Genomic DNA, 22,102 nt, shown 5'->3' with positions numbered 1-22,102 from the left:
TATCAGGACATTAACATAAACATCAGATTAAAAATATTGGAACTGTATCCTAACTGTAAATCAAAATGAAACTCCATATTTCAGGGTACAGGAAGTCATTTAAAGAGTCATAATAGATTATTATTATATTTGCTATTTGGTTGTGAGATTTGGAGCCATGTGCTGCCAGGCCTGTACTGTAGCCATCTTCACTTCTTGCTTGTTTTGTGGCCTTCCTGCCTTCAGTCTGTCATCAGAAACTGAAACACATGCTTGGTTGGACTGGGGTCAGATTAATGACTTAGCCAGTCAGCGATATTTGACTATTTGGACATCAATATCGTTCCTTCACTTCTCTGTATGTTTAGATTGAATTCCTGCTCTGATGTCCTGGGGGTCTTTGTATGCAACGAGCTAGATGAAGTCAGCCAAAAGACCATTAAAGCACAACGCTTCATGCTGACAGTAAAAATAGCAGTCTCTTATGCAGAGTAAAATCAAAGAAAGCAAAAAACAGTGTTCTTACTGCACAATATAGATGACTGCTGTTTTTCTGTGTCTTCAGCATACATTACTGCGTAACTGAGGGCAAGAGGGTTATCACCGATTGACCGAACAGCTCTTTGTTATTTATAAGTGCCTCGTCCTATCGATATCCTTTCTCACTCTGGTTGTGTGCACAATGAATAATTACAACAGAGTTTTGTACACCCAGCTCAACCAGAAACCCCTCCTGTCTCCTGACTTGTCCTCCTTTCTTCGCTCCTCATCCTCCGTCCTCCACGGAGATCCCTACCCTTTCATATGCAAATCCCTTCTGAGATCCCAGAGGCTGTTAGGTGTGGAAGGTAAGTATTTTTTGAATCCCACTCTGCAGCGCTGTTTCTAACATTTTAATTTTCGAATATCGGGGCGGGGAACCATAGCGGTTCACTTAATGAGGATTGTTCCGTTTAGCAAGCGCCGTGTATGTTCGTGTAACGAAGCTCCGCTTTACTTCTGCTCCTCTCTGCTGTTGTAGAGACTGAAGCCGAGCTAAACAGATGGATCAGCTGACGAGGAGAACCATCCTGAGAGATGACAGATGGTGAGACGTGTTCATTTGGTGTTCTGTTTAGTTTCCCGCTACTGAAAATCCAGATGAATTAGGAGCTGTGAGAGCAACTCCTCGACAGGAAGAGAAACTGGTGTGTACGCAACAGCGAGAGCAATAAATTGATATTGATTTGCTTTTGATGTTTAATGGAGTTTCTCAAAGGAGCGACGTGAGCAGTGGGGGGTGTGATTCGCAGAAGGAATGGGGGTCAGCAAGATAAAAGCAGTTTCTAGCAGACTCTGGCGTAATGAACTAGATTTTAATTGCACTGACCAGCGTTCCTCGAAAGTGGAAGAGTGCTTTTACAAGGCGCAATTAGTGAACATTATGGAGCCCAGATCAAAAGAAAAGACGAGCTCGAATGAGCTTGAAATGCGATAGGGCTGGACTGTGGAAAGTAGTGATATCACTAGCATCTGTACTATACCACCAAATCCATAAACCTCCCTCCCCATGCTTTTGCCCCCCTCCTTCCTCCCCAACAAGCCCACACAAGGAGTGGTATTTTTAGCACATCACCCTATCTCTGAGATGGAGCGCACAACTCCCTCTCTGCAGGCTGGGGCTGCTGGGCCTCTTTTATTTTAATCCAGACTGGAGAGAGATGAAGAGAATGAGAGAAGAGTGTGAGTCATCCAGTGCTACCTTTGTGTCACTGTCTCTGTTCTTCCCCACCATCTCACTATCCTGTCCTCCATCTGTGTTTTTGCTCACTTCCACTGATCGCTAATCTATCTATCTATCTATCTGAATTTCATGATCTAAAAAATTTCCATATCATTTCTGTAAATTCAAATGCTGTCACCACGAATCCAGTCTCGAAATGAGCTGCACACTCATAACCAGTCTTGGCATCCAATTCGTCATACATATTCCAAAGCACAAAGATGGTTGGCTGTATATTACCCTGGAATGATGGATAATTACCAATATAATTTGGTGCGAAAACAAATGCCGAGCAGGGGTTCAGCTGAGTGTGAAAGCGTACGAGGTTGATTTGAACACCCGGTGAAATGGCCCATTTAGCTTGATGCTCTGAATTGTCCTTTAATGCATTTGTGGCGTGGCTGAGCAAAAGGGTGTGCACCAAAGACGTGCTTCCCTCTTCTTTGTTTTGATGTGTTGCCTTTCACGTTAAATCCAACTGCAGTGCTAAAGGCAGCTGATTTTTAAGAAAATAATCAAAGCACATCATCTCAGATCTTAAAAAACGAAAGCTGAGTGGCAGAAAAATCCAAAACATTGAGCTGACACCGTGCAGACCTGAGCGTAACTGTTTGTCATGTGACATCTTTCATAGTCATTTGACCCATTTTAAATATAACAGCATAAAGTCATGCTAGCCGCTCTGAGAAGCGCTGACTTGCTTTGAACTCAAAATGAATGTCACCATGCTAACATGCTCATGACAACACGGGTAGAAAATGTGTTTATTTTTTTTCCTCCCTAATGTTCACTGCCTTCTCTTAGAGTACAGGGCATGCTAACATTTGGAAATGAGCACAGCTGAGAGTAAATGGGAATGCCATTAGTCTTTTTAAAATGTAAGTTATTTTGTAAAAGTTGAAATTCTGATCTCACTAGAGCTAAGAAGATGAAAAGTTTGGATAGCATAGCCATTACAATTCAACTTCTAGGTATCAAAATTTAATTTATTGTCAAAGTAGTGCACTCTAATGAATTCTGTTAACGTCTAGACCAAATTCAACAACTGTCCATCAACTAGATGTTGCAACCAACTGACACATTTCTAGAATAATGCACCTACCATGGTAGAAATATCCAATATTAACCAATGGTGCTTTAAGTTATTCTGATGATACTACATGAGGTCTATTTATATTTTAAGATTATAGCCTCAAAATATAAATAATATCTCAGCTAAACTACATCCCCATAGATAGAAGACACTCTATATTTCATGGGGCAGTAAAAAAAAAGCTGTGAAACAATTATAGTACTTTAATAATTACAATAATAAGAAATAGGCAGTACCTGTGAGAATCATCTTAGTAAGAGAACAATAAGGAAATCAATGTGATTATCCTAAATAGCAGTAAGATATTATTAGTGAGAAGAAGGCAGCCTTATCTGCGTGGATTAATTTGTTCTGAAACTGCCTCAGGGCCACTGCCATGCAGCCTGGCAGTGAATGCGACATGCTTGTCTGATGAGTCAATCTGTCTGTCATTTTTGTTCTGATGTCATTCACTGCCCTCTTGTCCTTCTTCTTCTCCCTTTTTTTGAGCATAAGCACTGCAGTATTAGACTTGTGTTCCCCAATTCAAATGTGCCCTTTCCACTTTTCCTTCTTTTCCCTACATCAAGTCACGCTTAAACTTTTCAGCTTCCGTCTAACTTTGTCCCATCAAGACCTGACCAAAAGTCTTGTCCACTCACCCATAAAACCATCTGTTACCTAAATATGGTCATAGGTGTTTGAAAGGAATGCTGCATTGATAATGAAAAATAACATCTGACAAACAACAATAAAACAGTGTGGGAACATGTCATCTCTCAGGGCTGTTTCCAATGGATGAAGGATGATGCAAATAATCTGACATGTCTTGTCGTGATCCTGAAGCGTCAGAGTTGCTGTCACTTTTGCTGGGCAATCGAATCAGTCTACAGTAATTCTGCACACTCCCCAGCCACTTTGCCGGCTTTGACCTGATTTTTGACTTCAAAACTGCCTTAATTCTTCATGGCATAAATTAAACAAGGTGCTGAAAACATTCCTCAGAGATTGGCATCCTTATTAACATGAGAGAATCACATAGTTGCTGCATACAACAAACTCTTTGTTATGTTCAAGAAATCTTTGGCACACATCCTGCTGGTAGCTTAGTGAATGGATACACTGTGCTCATAAAGGGATGCACATGGTCAGCAACAATACTCAGGTAGGCTGTGGTATTTAAACTTACTTGGTACTAAGGGCCCCAAAGTGTGCCAAGAAAATATCCCCCACATCATAGCACCACCACCATCAGTCTGAACCTTTGATACAAGGCAGGATGGATCCATGCTTTCATGTTGTTTACATCAAATTCTGACTCTACCAACTAAGTGCTGCTGCAGAAATTGAGGCTCATCAGATCAGGCAGAATTTTTTCCAGTCTTCTATTGTCCAGTTTTGGCGAGCTAAGGTTCTATGTATTATAAATTCAGAGATCCTCTTCTCCATACTTTGGTTGTAACAAGTGGGTATATTATTCATTAAAAAGTTATTGCTGCCTTCCTATCAGCTCAAAGCTCCTCTGGCCTCTGGCATCAACAAGGCATGTCCTCCAAGAGAACAGGATATATCTCTTTTCCTGACCATTTTCTGTAAACCCTAGGGATAGCCGAATCCCACTTGATGAGCAGTTAAATGGGTCTATCTAATGTGGCCGGTGGCCAGTAAGTATATATTTACTAGTAGTTTTGCTTCTTTTCTGCTAATACAAATTCCTGATACCCTTTTTGGGACTGATTAAGTAGCACTGGCAGCTGGTTGGTGGACCAGCTGATATTAATCTCATACAATTTTTAAACAGTGATTTTGTTTAACAGTGAGTCACTGATTTTGTTGATTATCTTTAACTAGACACCATTTTACTGCTGGAACTCTTGGAAATCCGCCTCAACTCCAACAGGGGACTGGAGCTAGTTATTTGTTTGTTTGTTTTTACTCTGATGCCAGAACCACTGGCTGCAGCAACTTCTCATCTTCCCATGATTTTATATGACAAATGGTGCAGTCACTGGAAATGGGCCATTAGTCTTGTTATTTAGCCTCTGGGGGCAGCTGCCAGTGTTCTGGGGTTTACCGTGTAGCCAGCTGATATCAGGATAACTGATATCCGGGCCAGGCTACTGTTTGCAGTCTCTATATGAATACAGATTAATTTTACAAAATTGTCGTCAGATGAGACTCAGCAGTTTCACGACTATATCGGTACGTTCCTCTTTTGCTCTCCACTATTTTAACCAATGAAGCCTGCTCAAAAGTGATTTGTCAATACCACTCGGACTCGGAGATGGAAACCACAAACCAACCAAATAATCTTGTGAAATACCTTCACATTCTGCATTTTCACACGTACATACACATTTGTAGATGTATTTCAGTTGTGAACATCTCCATATTTACCTCTAATACAAATGCAAAGAAGCATTGCTCCTGCTGTATTTTTCCCCTGTCACCTTCTCCATTTGTCTTTTTCTTTCACTGACCACTGATGAATGGGCCCTTATGATGAGTCTTAAAGGTGCTGAAGATGTTAATAGTGTTATGTTCTCTTCTAATGGGAACAAAAGCAGGAGATGAGTAACATATATTTATCAGCAGAGAAATGAGTGAACCTGGGGAGCCAAGTGCCCCCTGACTGATGGCAAAATGATGGAGGAAGAAGCTGCGACTGGGTAATGAGGCCTGAGTGGCGTGATAGAAAAAGCAGTCACAGACTAGCAGACCGTTCCAAAATGTCAGAGTTGGGGAATATGGGCTGTGAGACTCTGCAGTATGTCCAAACAGAATGGATGTCTCCCACTCTGCGAGTCCCCAGACACTTTCCGTCTCACAAAAGCATTCACACAAGCACATGCTCGCACACAGACTTGCAGCCACAATCGTTGTGCCAGTGTGGCTTTCTGTCTGCCTTTCACAGACCAGGATTCAACGAAAGCAATGCACAGGCCTCGTGCGCCACGGTTAAGCATTACTTTTCCACTGGCAGCACCAGACAGGCCTTGCCATGCTCCATGTGGAAACTGCTGGAAAAGGCTGGAAAGGTTGGAAAGCAAAATCAAAGTTTCGTGACGGTGCGACGTCTTGAACACATCTTTAGGAGATGCTCCATGCCCTGCAGGGTGTGAAATGAGGACATTACACACATACTCACACAAGTCTTTCACATTATCTCTCTGTTTCTGTCCTCCAATACACACGCACAAACGCACACTCCACACTGATGCACAGCCAGATGCTCTTGGACTAGCGCGCAGAAGCAGCCACACTCAATATCTTCCTTATACATATTGAAAAACAGAATGGAAACTGAAATAAAGCTCAATAAAACACTGGGAGCTGAGGCTGGTTTGGTTTAATCTCATTACACTGACAGCCGGAGGCACCCCCCCCCCCCCCCCCCCCCCATTTATTGCACCCTGAGAAAGAAAGAGCGGCGTTCATGAGCACAACATCAGTGGCTTGTGAAACTCCGCCCGTGAGTAGCAAGGGACACGACCAATCGCAGACAGGTCTTGCATCAAATCTGATGTGACAAAATACACAATTGCCAATGATCTGTGAAGACAGCAGCTCTCTGCCTCTATCCCCTAGACACATGTGCGCCTCCCTGTTTGCCACATTTACCTTCTGTTCCTCTCCAGTCTTCTTATCTTCACACCTTCCCCGTAGCATGGGCTTCTAACGTCCCACCTGTGTGACGCAAAGGAAAGGACTAAAGCAGGCAGGGTCTGTGAACACCGGGGCACCCTCCCCTCCCACGCAAAACCAACACATTTCTCTGATTGGATTCAGCTGATTTTAGCTGTCTGTGACTTCAGACTCTGCTGATGCAAAATATGTGAGGATTAGGTACTCTCGCTAAGGGACACTGGGAAACTTTTAGCCGTGCACTGTCAGTTCTGTGGATTGCACCAGAAATCTTTCAAGCTTTTTTCTGGGGGAAAAAAACCCCAAGAACGCAAATGAGAAGCTTAGGGGAGGGAAAACTTGCATTGAATGAGAGAAAACTCAGTTCTGTTCTTCTTTATGGAAACCCCTCATAAGAAACCCCCCAAATCACATAAGTAATCACACAAACAAACAAACAGCAACAAAAATGAGAGGCTGAGACAGGATCGGTAAAGAAGAGAGAGAGAACTCAGACTACACTGCTGCTAATTACTCTGGCTATGTTAGGGGTAAAATACACGTCCCAGCCTGCGTCAGCATCATTAGAAACCCCCATTCAGGCACAGTGTACTATATGATGGATGATATAAGTGAAAAACTGCTCTGGAGTCTGCACAAGAAAAAAATAAAAAATATATATTTATATATATATATATATATATATATGTATATGCTCTCCATCACGTCACCTTCAACTGAAAAGTAGCATCAGATGAAAATACCCCGAGCCCTCAAGCCATGTGTGTGTTTTTTTTCTCTCCCTTTCTGCCCTCCAACAACCTGAATGTTGCTTTTTAATGTGCGAACACATTTGCTCACACTTGATCTAGCAGGGGTCAGGAGCTGGAACGGCAGCTCTTTTTCTAACTGAGAAAACCGAGGTGTGCATCTGCCTACCACACCTTCAGTTAGCTATAAATCATAAGCTGCTTCATGCATTATGTAAAATGCACAAGTGTTCCCACAAACCTTGTTGCAGCTTCACAGATGTTTTTTTCCCCCCCTGTGTACACATATATTCCTCACACAAACCTATTGTATGTGTTTTAATTCTATATGTTGCTGAATCTTTCCCTGTTACCAGCAATAAAAGACAGGAAAAAAAAACAATTTTACCCTGACCTTGAGAAGAAGCAGCATAACAATGTGTTCTTAAGCCCCAGCTGGCTGTCCATATCTGCAGTATTGTACAGTGAAAAGTGCAGGCTACTGTTGATACTCTGGCCAGGCACTGTGAGTCATTATAACATATAATGGGCTGTGACAGTCATTCGGCATTGAGCATTCTGATAAACTAAAGATATTAAATTAAGAGAAATTTAAATTGTTAAATGAATCTGAAAATATCCTGCTTTATTTGAGGAATGATTTGCTCATTTGCAGGCTTGGAACATTCTCTTTCAAAAACTGTCTCGCTGCTTGTTTCTAACTCTGTAATAAGGCTACAGCACAAGGTTATTTTTGTTAGTTCCTCTTCATTTGTAAGCCCTGGTTCAGTGTTTGCTGCGTGTACAGCACTGTGGAAAATGCTTGAGCTGCCCCTCATTTCTTTATATTCTCCTGAGGAAGTTAAAAACATGTACACATTTATTGAAACATACATGAAAAGACAGTTTATAAGGCAAATGCTGAGTACAATTCTAATAATCTTGAATGTTGATTTTTGAGACCATGTTTATTTTTCCACACAATCCGGACCCGCTTAGGCGAGCTTTCCCGTCATTTCTTTAAGTAGTCTTCAGGAATAGTTCTCCAGGCTTCTTGAAGGACATTCAAAGCTCTTCTTTGGATGTTTGCTGCCTTTTGTTCTGTTCTCTGGTTTAATAATGTTGAGGTTTGAGCTCTGGGGAGGCCAGTCTGTGACTGATTGTGTTCCATTGTGTGTTTTTTCTTTCCAGGTATGCTTTTACTGTGTTGGCAGTTTGTTCGGGATCATTTCATGCTGAAAAATAAAGCCGCTGCCAATCAGATGCTTTCCACATGGTATTGCATGGTGGATCAAAATTTAGTTCCATAAATTTTCACATGATCCCAAACACCACTGGCTGAAATTCTGACGAGGGTTCAGCAAAGAGCAGATGGACCAACTGAAGGTCCAGATCCATCTATCAGGTTTGTGTCAGGTCTTAGCTGGATTTTTTCTATTTCTTTTGCCGCTTCTTCTTTTGTGTCCTCCACTTGTCCAGTTACCTCAGATTTTATTAAGGATGCATTGCACACAATACTGAGATAAGCCACTTTTTCAGCTGATACCTACCAGTGTACCAAAAATACTATTTTATGCCTGTCAAATGATGTTATCTTTGGCATCTTTTATAGTTTTAGCTAAAGAAATTGGAGCAAAGGATGTAGTTTGTGACAGGCTGCTTGGAACAAAGTGCCTAAAGATACAATTTAAAATTGGCTCCTTGCTAAGTTGTCTGTTATGCTGAGAATCAACACTGGTTTGTGTCTTGAGTTATAAGGCTTTTTATGCTTGAACAACTCATAGGTCAAAGTTAAATAGTTCAACAAATAAACGTAAAAATATAAAATTTCTCTGAAAGTGGTTAGATGGATGAGGACTGGACTGAAAATGAGTGAAAAATCACCCAATGTCCAAAGAAAAGCTTTGAAAGACCTTGAAAGAAAGTCTGGACCTTTGGAAGCAAAATTACACGTGGCTCAAAACTTTTGCACAATACATTCAGTTTAAATTTAAAGGTGGTTTTGCTTTTTTACATGAAACTACTTTCTTCTGCTCTATATGTTCTTCGACTGTTAAAATAACAAATTATTATTTCACCTTGAAAACATTGTGTGTTTTATATTTAATTACTACCCCAAAAAACTCAAATACGTTTTAAAAACTTGATCATTCTTTGAGACTACTGTTAGGAATTATAGAGAAATAATTAGCGGTGGGTTTTCTTGTCAAGTGTCATTCCTGCAGGGGACGAACTAATCAGAGCAATCTTTGTAATCACCTACTTCCAAGGTGCACGGAGAAGAACATCGATTTTAAAGAGGTTAAAGCCTCAGTAACTCTTGGGTCATCTGAGGAGACACCGCTATGGATCTGGATTATTCTTCTGAATCTGATTTGGATGAGGTGATAGCTTTTGTGTATCAGTTACTGTTGCACCTCCTCCCTAATGTGTGCATGTGGGATTCGGTATTCACCCGTGGCGTGTGTGGTGTGATGAGGTTGAATCAGCCTTACAATGTAAAGAGATGTGATTCATTTTCTTTTTATCTCTTTTTGCAAAATCTCAGAGACTATTCAAGTTTTTTAAGTACATTTGCTACTTTTTTACTTGATAATTTGTTGCTATAATATTACCACCATCACCACCCACCTCAGCTTTCTAAATTAGCACACTATGAAAGATTTTTACTGGCATATTTAGCAAGCTCTCATGCTGTTATATTTTTCATAGCAACTGGATATTATTTACTGTTGTTTTCAGCATTTTTCCAATCAAGCTCACACAGTAATAGTGCTGCTGAGTCAGACTGGGAATGGGCAAAAAACAATCTATTTCCTGCTGTATTTCTGTCCCAGGCGCTCTATATCTGTCAATAATAATAATGATATACAGTCAACACCTACGAGTATGATTTATGCCGTAAACAGAATAAAAAATGAGAGTCTGAACAAAGCGTTGGTTGTATTTGTTGCCTTAGTGTACAAGTCTGTGACACGTTAAGCCAGCATTAAAGCCATCTGTTACTCTAAACACGTATGACAGTCTTTCGTAGTCATCCACTATAGCTGAAACTGAGCCAGTAATTTTGGGCGGGAGCCCTGTCCTGGGGCACAAGGCCTGGAAGCGATACCTCAGATGAGATGTTGGCATCAGCGGGCAGCTGAACACAAGCGTGAGCATCCCCCCCTCCCCGCGATGAGTGCGGTCTCTAGGTGCACACCTTCATCTGCTCCAGCTGTAATTTGCTGTGAGTTCTTAATTTAAACTCGGCACTCTTTGAGCATTCCTGACATGCCTCACATTAGTCCGACACGGTGCTCTGCTCAACAGGTGGCTACGGTTTTGTGCTCTCTGCTTCACTGAACGCGTGCTGCGCTGACACGCCGCTGACAGAGGGGTTGTCAGACTCACTCATTCAGACATCTCTGCACTGAGACAGCAGCCTAAAGCGCTTTTCAGGGGGGTTGCCCCCTTTGCGACATCATCAGAGACCGCCAGCTGGTTCTGATTGATGGTGTATCACCTGCTTGAGCACCACATGGACACAATATTCTTATTCGTCACTCTATCTTATAGGGAATCTCACACACGGGCATCGTGTTGCCGTTTTCTATCAAGCTGAACTGTTTGCTGAGAGGTGAAAGACTAGCACTTATTGTGAAATGGAATACGCTGCACATTTTGACATTTAAATACTCCCAAGTCTCAGCAATAAAGACCTTTTTCTTGGTATGAAGTGGGCGATTTGATTACACTAAAAGGTTTTTCCTTTTAGTTCCCCTTAGTGCCTTTGGGCTCGAAGAATAAATTACTATTACTACTAAAAAAGAAACGCTTTATTTATTTATTTTTTTTGTATCAGACGAAAACTAAATCCAAGGAAATGGGTGATTGTAAATCCATACAGGAAGCTTTACAGAGTACTGTGTGTATTTTAATCTCACAGCATGATTAGGATACTGTTTTTCCCAACTTCTCTTTGATGCAAAGGCTGTTTGAACTCCTTTTTTTAGCGGCAGCTGATTTCCAGCCATGTGATAAAGGTGTTTGTGTCTGCCATGCCCTTGAAGTCTGTGATTTTTCAAGAAGCGACTGGAAAAAATCACATCAGTATAAAAACCCCGTTTTATGGGGAAGAATGTAGGAAGAGATGAGGCGCTACACACTGGTGACGGCGGGCAGTTCATTTCACTGCCAGGATGTGAAGGTTTGAGATTCAGATATGGCTTTGAGGAGAGGGGGGGTGGTGGGGTGGGATGAAATAATAGATTTATGATAGTGTGCTTAATGCCGCTGTAAGCAAGAAGAAGGCTATCAGAAAGCATCTTGACGCTACTGGGAACCAGCGAGACGGGCCACACAATGGAAAGACAAAGCAGAGAGCAGAAATAGAGATGGAATCAATACTCTCCATTTACTCTGAGGTGAAAGGAAGCACTGAGAGGATAGGGGATCAAAAAGAGAGAAATGCAGCAATCAAAGACTGTTATTTTAATGGACAAAAGACTGATTCAAACAGTATAATTAGATAAGAAAAGGAAAAAAATAGCCATTATGAGGCTTATCATCATCATAGTGGGCATGTTGAAAGAGGCAAAAGAAAGTATTGCATAATCAACTGTGTCAGAAAGTTCCATAAAGGCGATTTAATGAACATGAGCGTGAAAAGGAAAAGGGACTAAGGGGCTGTTGCAGACTAAATGTAAGCAGCTGCACCAAACACGGAGATAATCGTGGATAACAGGTGGACTTGTTGTGCAACTTGGATTTTTGATGCCGATGCTCACTTTGTTTCCTCTTACTGGGATCTCTGCCCATCCGCACTTGTTAAAAAGCACACACACAAAAAAACAACAAATGACTGGTGTATCACAACTCTGAGAAGATTCAGTGTGAAATCAATTAAAATGCAAAGACGCCAAGGTTTCCAGTCGATTCTTGAAGCTTAGCTGACGCCACTAAACGTGGTTACAGGAGGCCCGAGTGTCTGTGGGAGAGACTGCAGGCAAACAAAGCGACGAGCAGAGAACAAACACAAAGAGGGACCTTGAATGAGGGGACCTATACGTTCCCTTTGAGCAGACATCTGTTCGGTGTCATTGCTGAGGAAGGTTTTACCTGGGGTATCTGCCTGAGCCAACTAAAGCGCAGTGAGCACGGTTCCAGTCCGTGTACTGCCTCCAGATACTAATTAGTGCTGAGAGCAGCGAGAAAGCATGATGTATTCACAGAAGAGCGCAATCTGTAGCCTAAACAGATGCTTCCAGTACCTAAACGAGATAAGAGGTCTATTACTTAACGCTATTAAAACGCTTTTGGTGGGGAAGTTCCTGAATGCTCTCTGTATGAGACTTTTTTGGATCTCCTGTGTTAGAAATGCAAATGTATGATCAACAACAAAATACTGCTGTTGTGGTAATTAACTGGAGCTGTACCTCATTATGAGCTAAATTATTATGGCAGCCGGCCAGTCACGCAGGGAAAAGAGCAGCTACAGCTTACAAATCAGCACTAGATCCCTCGCTTGGAGGGAGGGGGGGTGTATAAAGAATGCATATGTGGTAGGTGAGGAAGTGAGCGAGGCTTTGGTTTGAAATTGTCGCAGAGGTTGCTGTGATCAAACTTAAATCTGAAGCCTTCAGTTCTTCAGCTGAGATGCATTAATATTCCCTTTTTCACCTTATGAACATACAAGTCATGATGCATATCCAGCGGGATCTGCTACATACTGACAAATTATACAGTCGAGCCCATCAAGTGCCTTAGGCTTTGCCTTTTTTGGGTAAATGAAATCTATTCTACAAATGCACAAAACAAGTAACCATAGCAACTGAATTGCGGGAAGAGCTGTTACTCGTTCAGTGTCAGTCATTCATTTCATGTCGGAACTTCCCAGAGCGCATTGGGCATGGGACCTGATGGCTGATACGTTCATATTAACGTCCTCTGACAAAAGGCATGACAAGACGGTTGAACAAAAGACATCGGGGAAATGCAGAGGAGGCAGACTGACACTCTTGGGGGGGAAGCTGATTGCCACTAAGACTGCCATTTTGTAGGATAGAAGTAGAAACAAAAATAGACAAAAAAAGCTGCAGACTGGGATTCTTCAAACAGTTATGCCAAATCCCTTTTGTGTATCCCCCCATCCGCTAGACTGGCGACTGTTGGGAGTGCTTCATTATCAATAGTGAGGGTTTCTATTACAGTTCCCTGAACCCTGTCCGAAACAATTTCACCAGAAGCTCTCATGCTCATTGATCTCTTGAAACCTCCTCCAGATGAGGCGCTGACCGACTCTTTAAGGTCTTCCACCGGGTCAGTCAGCACGCAACAAATCAAAGACCAATTATTCTTCCACTCTTGTGGAAAAAGAATCCTTATCTGATACATTTGGTCTTATTGTGTTTGTAAAACGTATGAGCATCTCAACCAGTCACTGATTCATGCTTGCCAAATTTGCCATGCCTTCAAAACATTTAAATCTAAGCAGATTTTAGGCTCTAACTGTTGTTTCTTGCCTTATGATGGGGCTTGGAGCAGGGGCGTCAAATATACAGCGAGCAAAAGCCGGTCCAATCCGCCTCACTGGATGGCTATATTAAGTGTGAAAATTACAGGGGGGAGGAAGTCTAATTTGTCGCTGTATTTTGCTGCAAGATACCTTGTGTTGCAAGTCCTCAAGAAAGGATCACGTCATGACAGTGATTGTCCAAAGTGTCATTTAATCTTAGCAAGAGGTCAGATTTACAGCCTTCCTATTTCTCCTGGCCTTCTACTGAGACATATTGTGAAAATATACTTAGTTATCTCAGACAGTTCACCTTCTGATTTGTGAATGGATGGCTCCTTAAATGAGAGCTTGTTTAAAATGTACTTCTTTAGATGAAAACATGCAATGGTTTTACTGGTCTGGCCCACTTGAGATCAAACCGAGCTGTATGCTGCCCATGAACTAAAGTTAGTTTTTGCACCCCTGGCTTTGAGGAAAATTTCCAGACATCTGCATGTAAATAAGACCATTCAGAGTGGTGAAAGCAGATGTGCATGAAGCTGCCTTCCATAGGCTACACTCAATGCAAGTTAGCCTTGAGCGAAAGAGCACAGCGCTGCTGGATCAACATAGATGTTTATAAATACAGTGAAGCGATGAGGCATCTGCTTGAAACATCCATTATGTGGACATAAGCAAAGAGGCTGAATTTACAGTCGCTGCAGTATGTGAAAATAATAAAAATAGCTTCAGCACAGTGGAAATACCTCTGACCTCCGATTGATGTGAAAAGAGGTAAAACAAGGCCTGTTGGAAACCATATGGGCTACAGGTCAGACACTAACCTGTGCACAGCCCACACATAAATACCTCCACACACATTTCACCACCATCCGTGACACACAACATTCATCTAGCAGCCTCCATTCCTCCGTGCACCCTCCGTCCTGACCAGTGTGTAGCACAAACACCCTCTGATCGCACACATCACTTCACGAATGTGCTAAGGAACATACACGCACACATGAACACGCACACACAGTTGGAGCCAGCTCCGTGTGCCCTCAAAACCGGTCTTGTTGGAATCGAATTATCTCTCTTTCTCTGCCCTCTCATGGTTTGCCGCCCACAGAAGGAGAAGGGCAGGCAGAGTCAGTCCCAATGCACTAAAGATTGGACTGCCTCAGAGCGTGTCCTGGGGACTAAAATACAAATCAGTCCTTCCTCCAGTCAGCTGGAGTTGGCCTTTCTCCCAGGGGCCTGCCGGGAAGGCCGTCTGTGGCATTGAAAAGAAAAAAAAACTGGAAAGAAAACGAGTAAAAGAAAAAAAATGCTAGACCCCCACATTCCCATTGGGACCCACCACACAGCCATAAATGTGTCATCAGTGTGACAATCCTCTTGTTTAATGTGGTAGAGGCATGTTTGTGCTTCATGAGTGCATGGGAAAAGTTTAGGAGGATAATAAGGCAGCTCTAAGCGGTCCAACATGTAAACTAACGTCTTGACTTGGAGGAACATCAGGGGACTTCAGGTCATACTGAGAAAAGAAGGGAAGAGGGAGCAAACTAAAAACCTGCATGAGCATGAAAGCCCTCGTCTTTCTCTCCATGACAGTCACTCTTTCACAGACAAGAATAAAAAAGAAAAAGAATCACAACCAAGACAAACTCTATGTTACCAGGCGGTGAATTATTTGCTGTTATAAGTTAAAAAAGGCGATAACATTGGACAAAACATCCTTATGCTGCACTCTCAGTGTCTCCTCAAGAGGATAAATGGAGCGTTTGTTGAGTGAGGACAAAGTAATCATATCATAATCATGCAGTTCCATGACTCACTTAATGAAATGCCTTTAATCAAATCTGTTTGATTAACATCCATTGCTTAATTTGATTTAAGTGCTAGTGCAGTTCAGGTGTGCTGTGTTTGTCCTCCTGTTGTGAGGGAGTGAATTTTTTACTGTCATGTCTGATCACAGAGCAGCAGTGTGTGCCAGCTAGATGCTGTCTGAAGCCATCTGTGTGACATTTCTGTGACACAAGCCCAGGTAACACTGCGTCTTATTTTTTAGCCCACCAATTCAATTAACCACAGAATGGGGGTCAAAGGTCAGGGAGACCTACACTTGAATTTAGAGACTGTCTTGATAAGGAGTTCATCAGCAGGCCACTTTTTTTTTCTTTCCTTTTTTTGCTCCAACGCCCACTGAGCCCCAAACCGCCCTCTGAGAACAAACTGATGCAGGCCCGGAGTGCGCACGCCGGCGATATCTCTGTCTTGCACGCACGAACGCACACACCAGACCTTTGATGCCATTAAAACCACTGAGCTTCGTGTTACTTATCAACTAGTATGCTGACGCTCTTAACATTGTTAAGGTGCTCCAGCGTTTCGAGTGGGCGGCCTGGTTTGCGCTTCATACCCATCTGACAGAGTCTATCCAAAGACGCATAACGCATCTGTACCGAAAACCCACGCGTCCCGCCTCTCGATAGAAAGCGCTTCATATCAGTTAACCCTTCAGGCTCACTGCGTTATTACGCACTCATTAAAATGCCCCCACCCCTCCCCCGTTTACGCATATGCCTTGTGGGCTGTCATGGGCTATTATTGGGATGTTTGGAATGCATCTCTTTCTCGCCTACCGTTTGTTCCCGACACAATTTCCGATGGATGTGTTTGTGGTCCCGTGGAAGGAGGATGGCCAGGACATCCGAGACTTTTTCAGTCCCGGTCTGTCGCTCGTGTCCACGGCGTCGGAGCGCTCCATGTGCCGGTGGTGATGCCGGTCCGTGTCGGAGTACCCCCGGTGTTTGATTTTGATCGGGGTCCGGGGTTGCCTCCAAAGATGCTGCGGAGGTTTCAGAGTCGCCTGTCCTTCCCGGGGAACCGGGAGCGACAGGGACAGGCTCTTCTTCGAACATGGTGGTGGTTCCATCATAGTGCAACAAAAAAAAGAAAGATCCCTTTTTTTTTTAACTTATTGATTAAATAATATGGCTGTATTCGCTTATTTCAAGCACAAAACAAAACGTGTCATGTCCCTCTCTGCCACTTGATCTCTGAGAGAACAAACCAAAGTGACCAAGTCCAGCGCAGCCCGGGTCTCTATGCTGCTTTCTGAATAACATCAAAAAACTGCCACAGTGGTAACCTGACAAGTCATCCAAAAATCAATAATCTCATTGTTCTCGGTGGAGATCAGTTTTAGTTTATCCCCAAATCTCCAGTCTGCCGTGATCCTCACCAGTCCGGGGTTTTGGTGATGAGACACCGGTCCTGCTGCTTCTCCTGAAGTTTGACGCCTCATCGCCCATGGCGCACAACCAGATGACTGTATTTATTTTAGAGAATTTATTGCTTTTTATTAGCCACTTATTGCAGAGACACACAGATCGCCGGCGCTGGCTCTCCCCTCTTTCTTTCTCTGTCTCTCGCACACTCTCTCTCTCTCTCTGTGTGTGTGTGGTATTATTGCTGTCCGTATGTCTTTTTAGCTGAGCTCAAATTTCCAAGAAATTTCCATTAAAGTACTCAATCTATCGTGGTTCGTGTAGAGCTACGGCATCTCTGTGCGCACACCAAGCGCAGAAGTCTTCGGCAATTCCTCGGTCGAGATTTCTTCTTCTTCTTCTTCTTCTTCTTTTTTTTTTTAACTAAAACGCTTAACAGGACTCAGAAGCCTATCTTTAGTAGATCAGGATGCTGTGAAGAAAGGTTGGACATGTCCAAAAGGCATAAGCGATTCTTTGCTGTCCAGATTTTCTCAGCTTCTGTTTTTCTTTCTTTCTTTTTTGTTTATTTTTTCAGTCAGAATGCATCGTAAAAGGAGATAAATTCATAGTTGCGGAGGTTCAGTCATCCTGTGCAGTGTGGGCCATTATCTCCCCATCCTCATATTTGCTGGAGTTCGACGGCAAACACTGGCTTCACCACAGCACTCTCTCTCTTCTCTTTCTCTCTCTCCCCCCCTCCCACTGTTCTGGTCCATCCAGTCTCTATATGGTGGATGGGTGGTTGCTCTCCTTAGTGAGCACTGTCAGCACTGGGGGGGATTTAAACCATTTATTTGCACATCCATTATGCTTTGCCCCCTGTCTGCTCACTTGGCATTTCCTTGAGAGAAAACAAAAGCAACAAATTGGCCAAATCATGTCAGCTGTGGCTGAGAAAGAGCCTTATAGCATCAGATATGACATCTAAAACAACACTGTTTATCATTTTTACCTATCTGAGCCTGATAGTCGTTGCTTTGAGTTACCATCTCAAGCTTGAGGAGTACGTGTTCATGTCCAGACATCACTGAGAGCTTGGAGCCGTCCCCATAGAGCTCTTGCGTACAGTCTGTTGGGTTATTTATAGAGACGAAACAAAAGTAAAAACTATCTTGTTGCTCTGGAAAATGCAGACGGCGCTCATGTTAAAGGTTAAAAGGTTTTATTCCCATCAGAGCTGCCAGTGATAATGGTAATGTATAACACTATCCATAAAAGCACGAGACAAGCGCTATTCGGGACAATCTGCTGACCTCCATCAATCGAAGATCAATATTTATACCAGTGTATGTAAGCAGTGCATTTAAATGCAAAATCTGATTCCACATTTGATAAGCTGGTTATTATAGAGCTGCAGGTGCTATTGATTTGAGTAGAAATAAAATGAACATGCTCTAAAGGATTACACGGCTCATCTTCTTCCTTACAGTAATTCATGCAAATTCAATTTCAGGGCAGCCAGTGTTTAGTGTTTATGTAACATACTATAAAAAATTGCCCTGTACACTGCAAAACATTATTTAGTCATTGGAAATGTCTTGTTTTATTCAGTTTAAAATGTATAATTTGTTACACTGAAAACTCTTTTTGTAGTTTGCAGAAAATAGACAGGAAGCGAACCTGCTGTCGCATATTTAGCGAGGCTCCTCATGGCCTTTCACCTTTCTATATACAGTATCTGACCTCTAAAGTACCATATGAGCCTGTACTTAGCCTGACATCTTCTGACAGGGGCTTTTTATCTGTTCCTGAGGTGCAGCTGCTAACTAGAGGTGACATTTGCAATCATAGCCCCGAAGCTATGGATCGAGCTGCCTGAGGAAATCAGGTCAGCAGAGTCAGTGACCTCTTTTAAATCTCTTCTAATGATATACAGTTATCGGACAGGCTTTCCTGATTTAAAATGAATTATTGATCGGATGTTCCCTTTTCCATCCTCAATGCTTTATTAATTGTATATTGTCTTTGCTTTGCTAACTATTGTTTTGTCTGTGCAACAAGTAATTTTAGATAGCTGCTCTGTAATATATTCTATACCATTATTTTCATTATAAGGACAATGCTAACCTGGATTCATATTGGTGAAAATAGCAATTTATGATATTTCATATTTATGTTCGTTTTCTATCTATTGGAGTGGCTGCAACAGGAGCAGCGGGATAATCTTTGGAAAATTACCATATTTAAGTCTGATATGTAAGTGTTGTTTGGAGATAGTTTTAAAAACTGAGAGAGATTTGCAAACACAATCAGCTAAGCAGGTTTCTCCTCTGTATGTGTTCAAATCTTCTCGGACTTGCTTCTAAATCACTGTTTGACTTAGTGATTAGGTGCCATTTTCAGCTCCATATTTTTATTCTTGCATTCTGCCAGAGTATCTCTGTGGGACTCATAGTTCAAAATAGTCCTATTTTGTCTTTTAATGGGCCTTGGTGCAGCCTGTCATTTCTTCCACTGTTTAAAACAAGCTGTTTCAGCTCCCTTACCCGTCCCTTTAATCCAACTTTTTTCTCATTGGCTGTCTCTGCAGACAGAATGTTTGAGCTGCAGGTGGGTGGAGCTTCTTTGCTCACAACCAGATCCATGTGCCTGAGGTGGCACTGTTAGGGATGCCCGCTCTTTGATATACAGCGCAAAGAGCAGAAACTGCAAAATTACCTGAAACTGAGCGCTTAGAACAGTTTGACGTCTGAGCTTTTGGCTCACAGGAGGTTATTTGAACACGCACCGATCTCATTATTTGAAACTTTGGCCATGATTGATATGGGCTTTCACCAGTGCAACAGCATTATATATCACAGAAATCAGGAAAAAGCACTTTCAGGTAACTCGTTCATGCATATTTAAAGTCGAAGGGAATACATACAAGAATGTATCTACCAAATAAGCACAGACGTGATGTTTACTGTAAATCATGTGATTCGTCATGTAGTTGATTAGGTCGACTGGTTAGTTGACTTCTACGCTTGTTGAAGTGATTGTGAATAAATCTTACATTTACATGGGGAGATGTAGTTTACAGTATTATTGACTGGTATTGTTCAATGTTACTTTGACATACGCTATTGAACTGTAATCAAATACCCCTTGATTACAGGTATCAGGCATCTGAGCTGAACTGTAATCAAGCCCCAACAGCGGCCTGCGCAATGTTTAGCTCGGTGGCAGTAAGGTGCATTTTTGGTGTCTGCACGTGTGTCAGATGCTTCTCCTCTCTGTTTTGGAGATGCGTGTTTCTTTTTGAATCACTTTTCCATTTTTTAGATATAAAATTCAAGCTAAGCTCCCAGCTTGTGATGCTGCTCTTTCACAGGAACAACTTGTTAAAAAAATCAGACAGTTCTGTTCCCCTTAGATATTTCCTATTAGTGATGCAGACCACCAGGAAGCATTCGTGCAGGCTGGAATTTGCGCTTCAGCTGACCCTGAAGGGCCTCCAGATTCCCCAAATAGAGCTGTGGGATGCTGCTGGGATCTGGGCTGCTCTGCTTGTTGCCACAACCCTGACACAGATAAGAAGCTATTAAAAAAATAGATGAATGTTTGGAAGCATTTGCAAGCTTCTAAAAAGGTGCAGCTGCTCCTTTTTGTCTGCCAGTGGAGTCTGAATGCTCTCAGGAGTCTCTGAAGGGTTATGGAGAGTCTTGGTGGAGGTCTTCTGCTATTCTGCCCACACCTGTTGTCCTCCCTGTGAGCATGAGAGGAGACGATCGATACTGGGGATGTGGTAGCCACTAAGAATCACCTAAACATCCAGTTTCCCCCTCTGAAGTTTCTCCCATTCTCCCCAAAAAGTGATCCAACCACTTTAATATCCTGAAAGGAGACTCAGACACAGCCTTTTTTTTTTGTTGTTTTAATCATTTTCTATCTCCTGCTCTCTCACCTTCTCACAGTTAATCTAAACTGTTGTAAAGTCACCACACATAAATCTTGTGGTTTTTGTAGAACAAGTGCACGGCCGTAAAAAGAACCACCAAACCAGCAATTTTGCTTTCGGTAACGAGCATCTCAGCCTCACAGGGCAGCCAGCAGAGGAATAGACTTCTAGTCTGGTTTCTATCTATACTGTAATTACCGGCTTTAGAAATAGACTGACACTCTAAGGAGTTGTTTTCCTCTTATACACGTGCCTCCTCACTCTCCCTTTCTGCCTCAACCTAAATATAATCATTATTTTTTTACTTGTGTTTCAGCGCATGCAGGAAAAAACATGTAGCATTTTCTTGTGGCGTAATATCACTTTGAGATATGATATTAAACTTCAATATATTGCAGGTAAACAGACAGAACAGAGATACAGTCCATAGTATGAGAAATGAATCACAGATGACATTTGATGGCAATGATTAAACACATAAAGCTGTTTCAGAAGCTCTGACTGAAGTGACTGAAAGGGTGCAGATGTAAGAAATATCGAAGAATATTGATATTTAAGAATTTGTCACATGCTCAAATGCTTAGTTAGATATTTATGCAGTCTCACAAGCTGCTAAACCTAAATCTCACCACCAAACTCATCTTGTATGTGCAACTTTTTATATTCTTTTATTAAAAGAGACATTTCACACCCAAATCAAATGTATGTACTTCAGTTCTGGCCTGTAATAATATTTAATTATTTATTTTTAGAGCGTCTTACTCAGTTTTTCTTCAAAGTAAAGCAACCAAATGACACTTTCCTCGCAATGCTCAAAGTGAGCTCAGCAATAATGTCTTTCCAGAAATCATGACCCAGTTACTCAAAATTCTGCAAACCTTGTCGTAAGCACTTGTTTTTGGAACTATTTTTTCTCCTCTCAAAAGAAGTTGAAGGGTGGACAATTAATACTGACATGCAGTCACAAGCAGCCTCTTGTCTTGGGTAGATGGACGATTTCTAACGTGGGGTTAAATCTTTGGCGAGTGTAGTCCAATAAAGAGAAAAGTGTTCCTGCATGACACACTCACAACAAGGTTTGTGGATTTCTTTTTGAGTAACTGGGTCATGATTTCTGAGATGAGACACTGCTGCTGAGTTTTTCGAATACACGGTATAGTGCAATAATTTTGTGCCACCCCTGATTTCTTTATTTTGCTAGGAAATGGGAAAGAGGTACAGCTTGTAGAGCTAACTTGCAATTTCTTTAAGTAGTCTTCAGGAATGGTTCTCCAGGCTTCTGA

At 42.1% G+C, this 22,102-nt stretch overlaps 1 protein-coding gene and 1 long non-coding RNA gene across 5 annotated transcripts in view; one reads left to right on the top strand and one right to left on the bottom strand.

Moving 5' to 3' along the window:
- pde4a (phosphodiesterase 4A, cAMP-specific) overlaps window positions 1–17,595 on the bottom strand; it is a 48,338-nt gene extending 30,743 nt beyond the window's left edge. The window contains exons 1-2 of one of the 2 annotated variants that reach the window (XM_025906339.1): window positions 16,310–17,595; window positions 6,435–6,500 (exon numbers count right to left, since the gene is read on the bottom strand). In XM_025906339.1, the coding sequence (XP_025762124.1) occupies window positions 6,435–6,500; window positions 16,310–16,605 (362 nt within the window). In that variant the 5' untranslated portion in view covers window positions 16,606–17,595. The remainder of the gene's footprint in view (window positions 1–6,434; window positions 6,501–16,309) is intronic. The other variant, XM_005468743.4, reaches the window with a different exon arrangement.
- LOC109201908 (uncharacterized) lies at window positions 152–10,186 on the top strand. Of its 3 annotated transcripts, XR_003219663.1 has the most exons (4): window positions 152–827; window positions 1,001–1,066; window positions 8,378–8,591; window positions 9,398–10,186. It is a non-coding gene; the product is annotated as an uncharacterized LOC109201908 (long non-coding RNA). The 3 variants fall into 3 exon arrangements; XR_002061826.2 differs by lacking the exon at window positions 152–827 and having other exon boundaries at window positions 900–1,066; window positions 9,457–10,186; XR_003219662.1 differs by lacking the exon at window positions 152–827 and having other exon boundaries at window positions 900–1,066.
- Window positions 17,596–22,102: the final 4,507 nt, after the last annotated feature.

This window comes from Oreochromis niloticus, linkage group LG4, assembly GCF_001858045.2.
Source record: "Oreochromis niloticus isolate F11D_XX linkage group LG4, O_niloticus_UMD_NMBU, whole genome shotgun sequence".
Taxonomy (NCBI): Eukaryota; Metazoa; Chordata; class Actinopteri; order Cichliformes; family Cichlidae; genus Oreochromis; species Oreochromis niloticus.
Note: the sequence above shows the minus strand (reverse complement) of the source record. Positions and strands in the feature narration are given on the sequence as shown.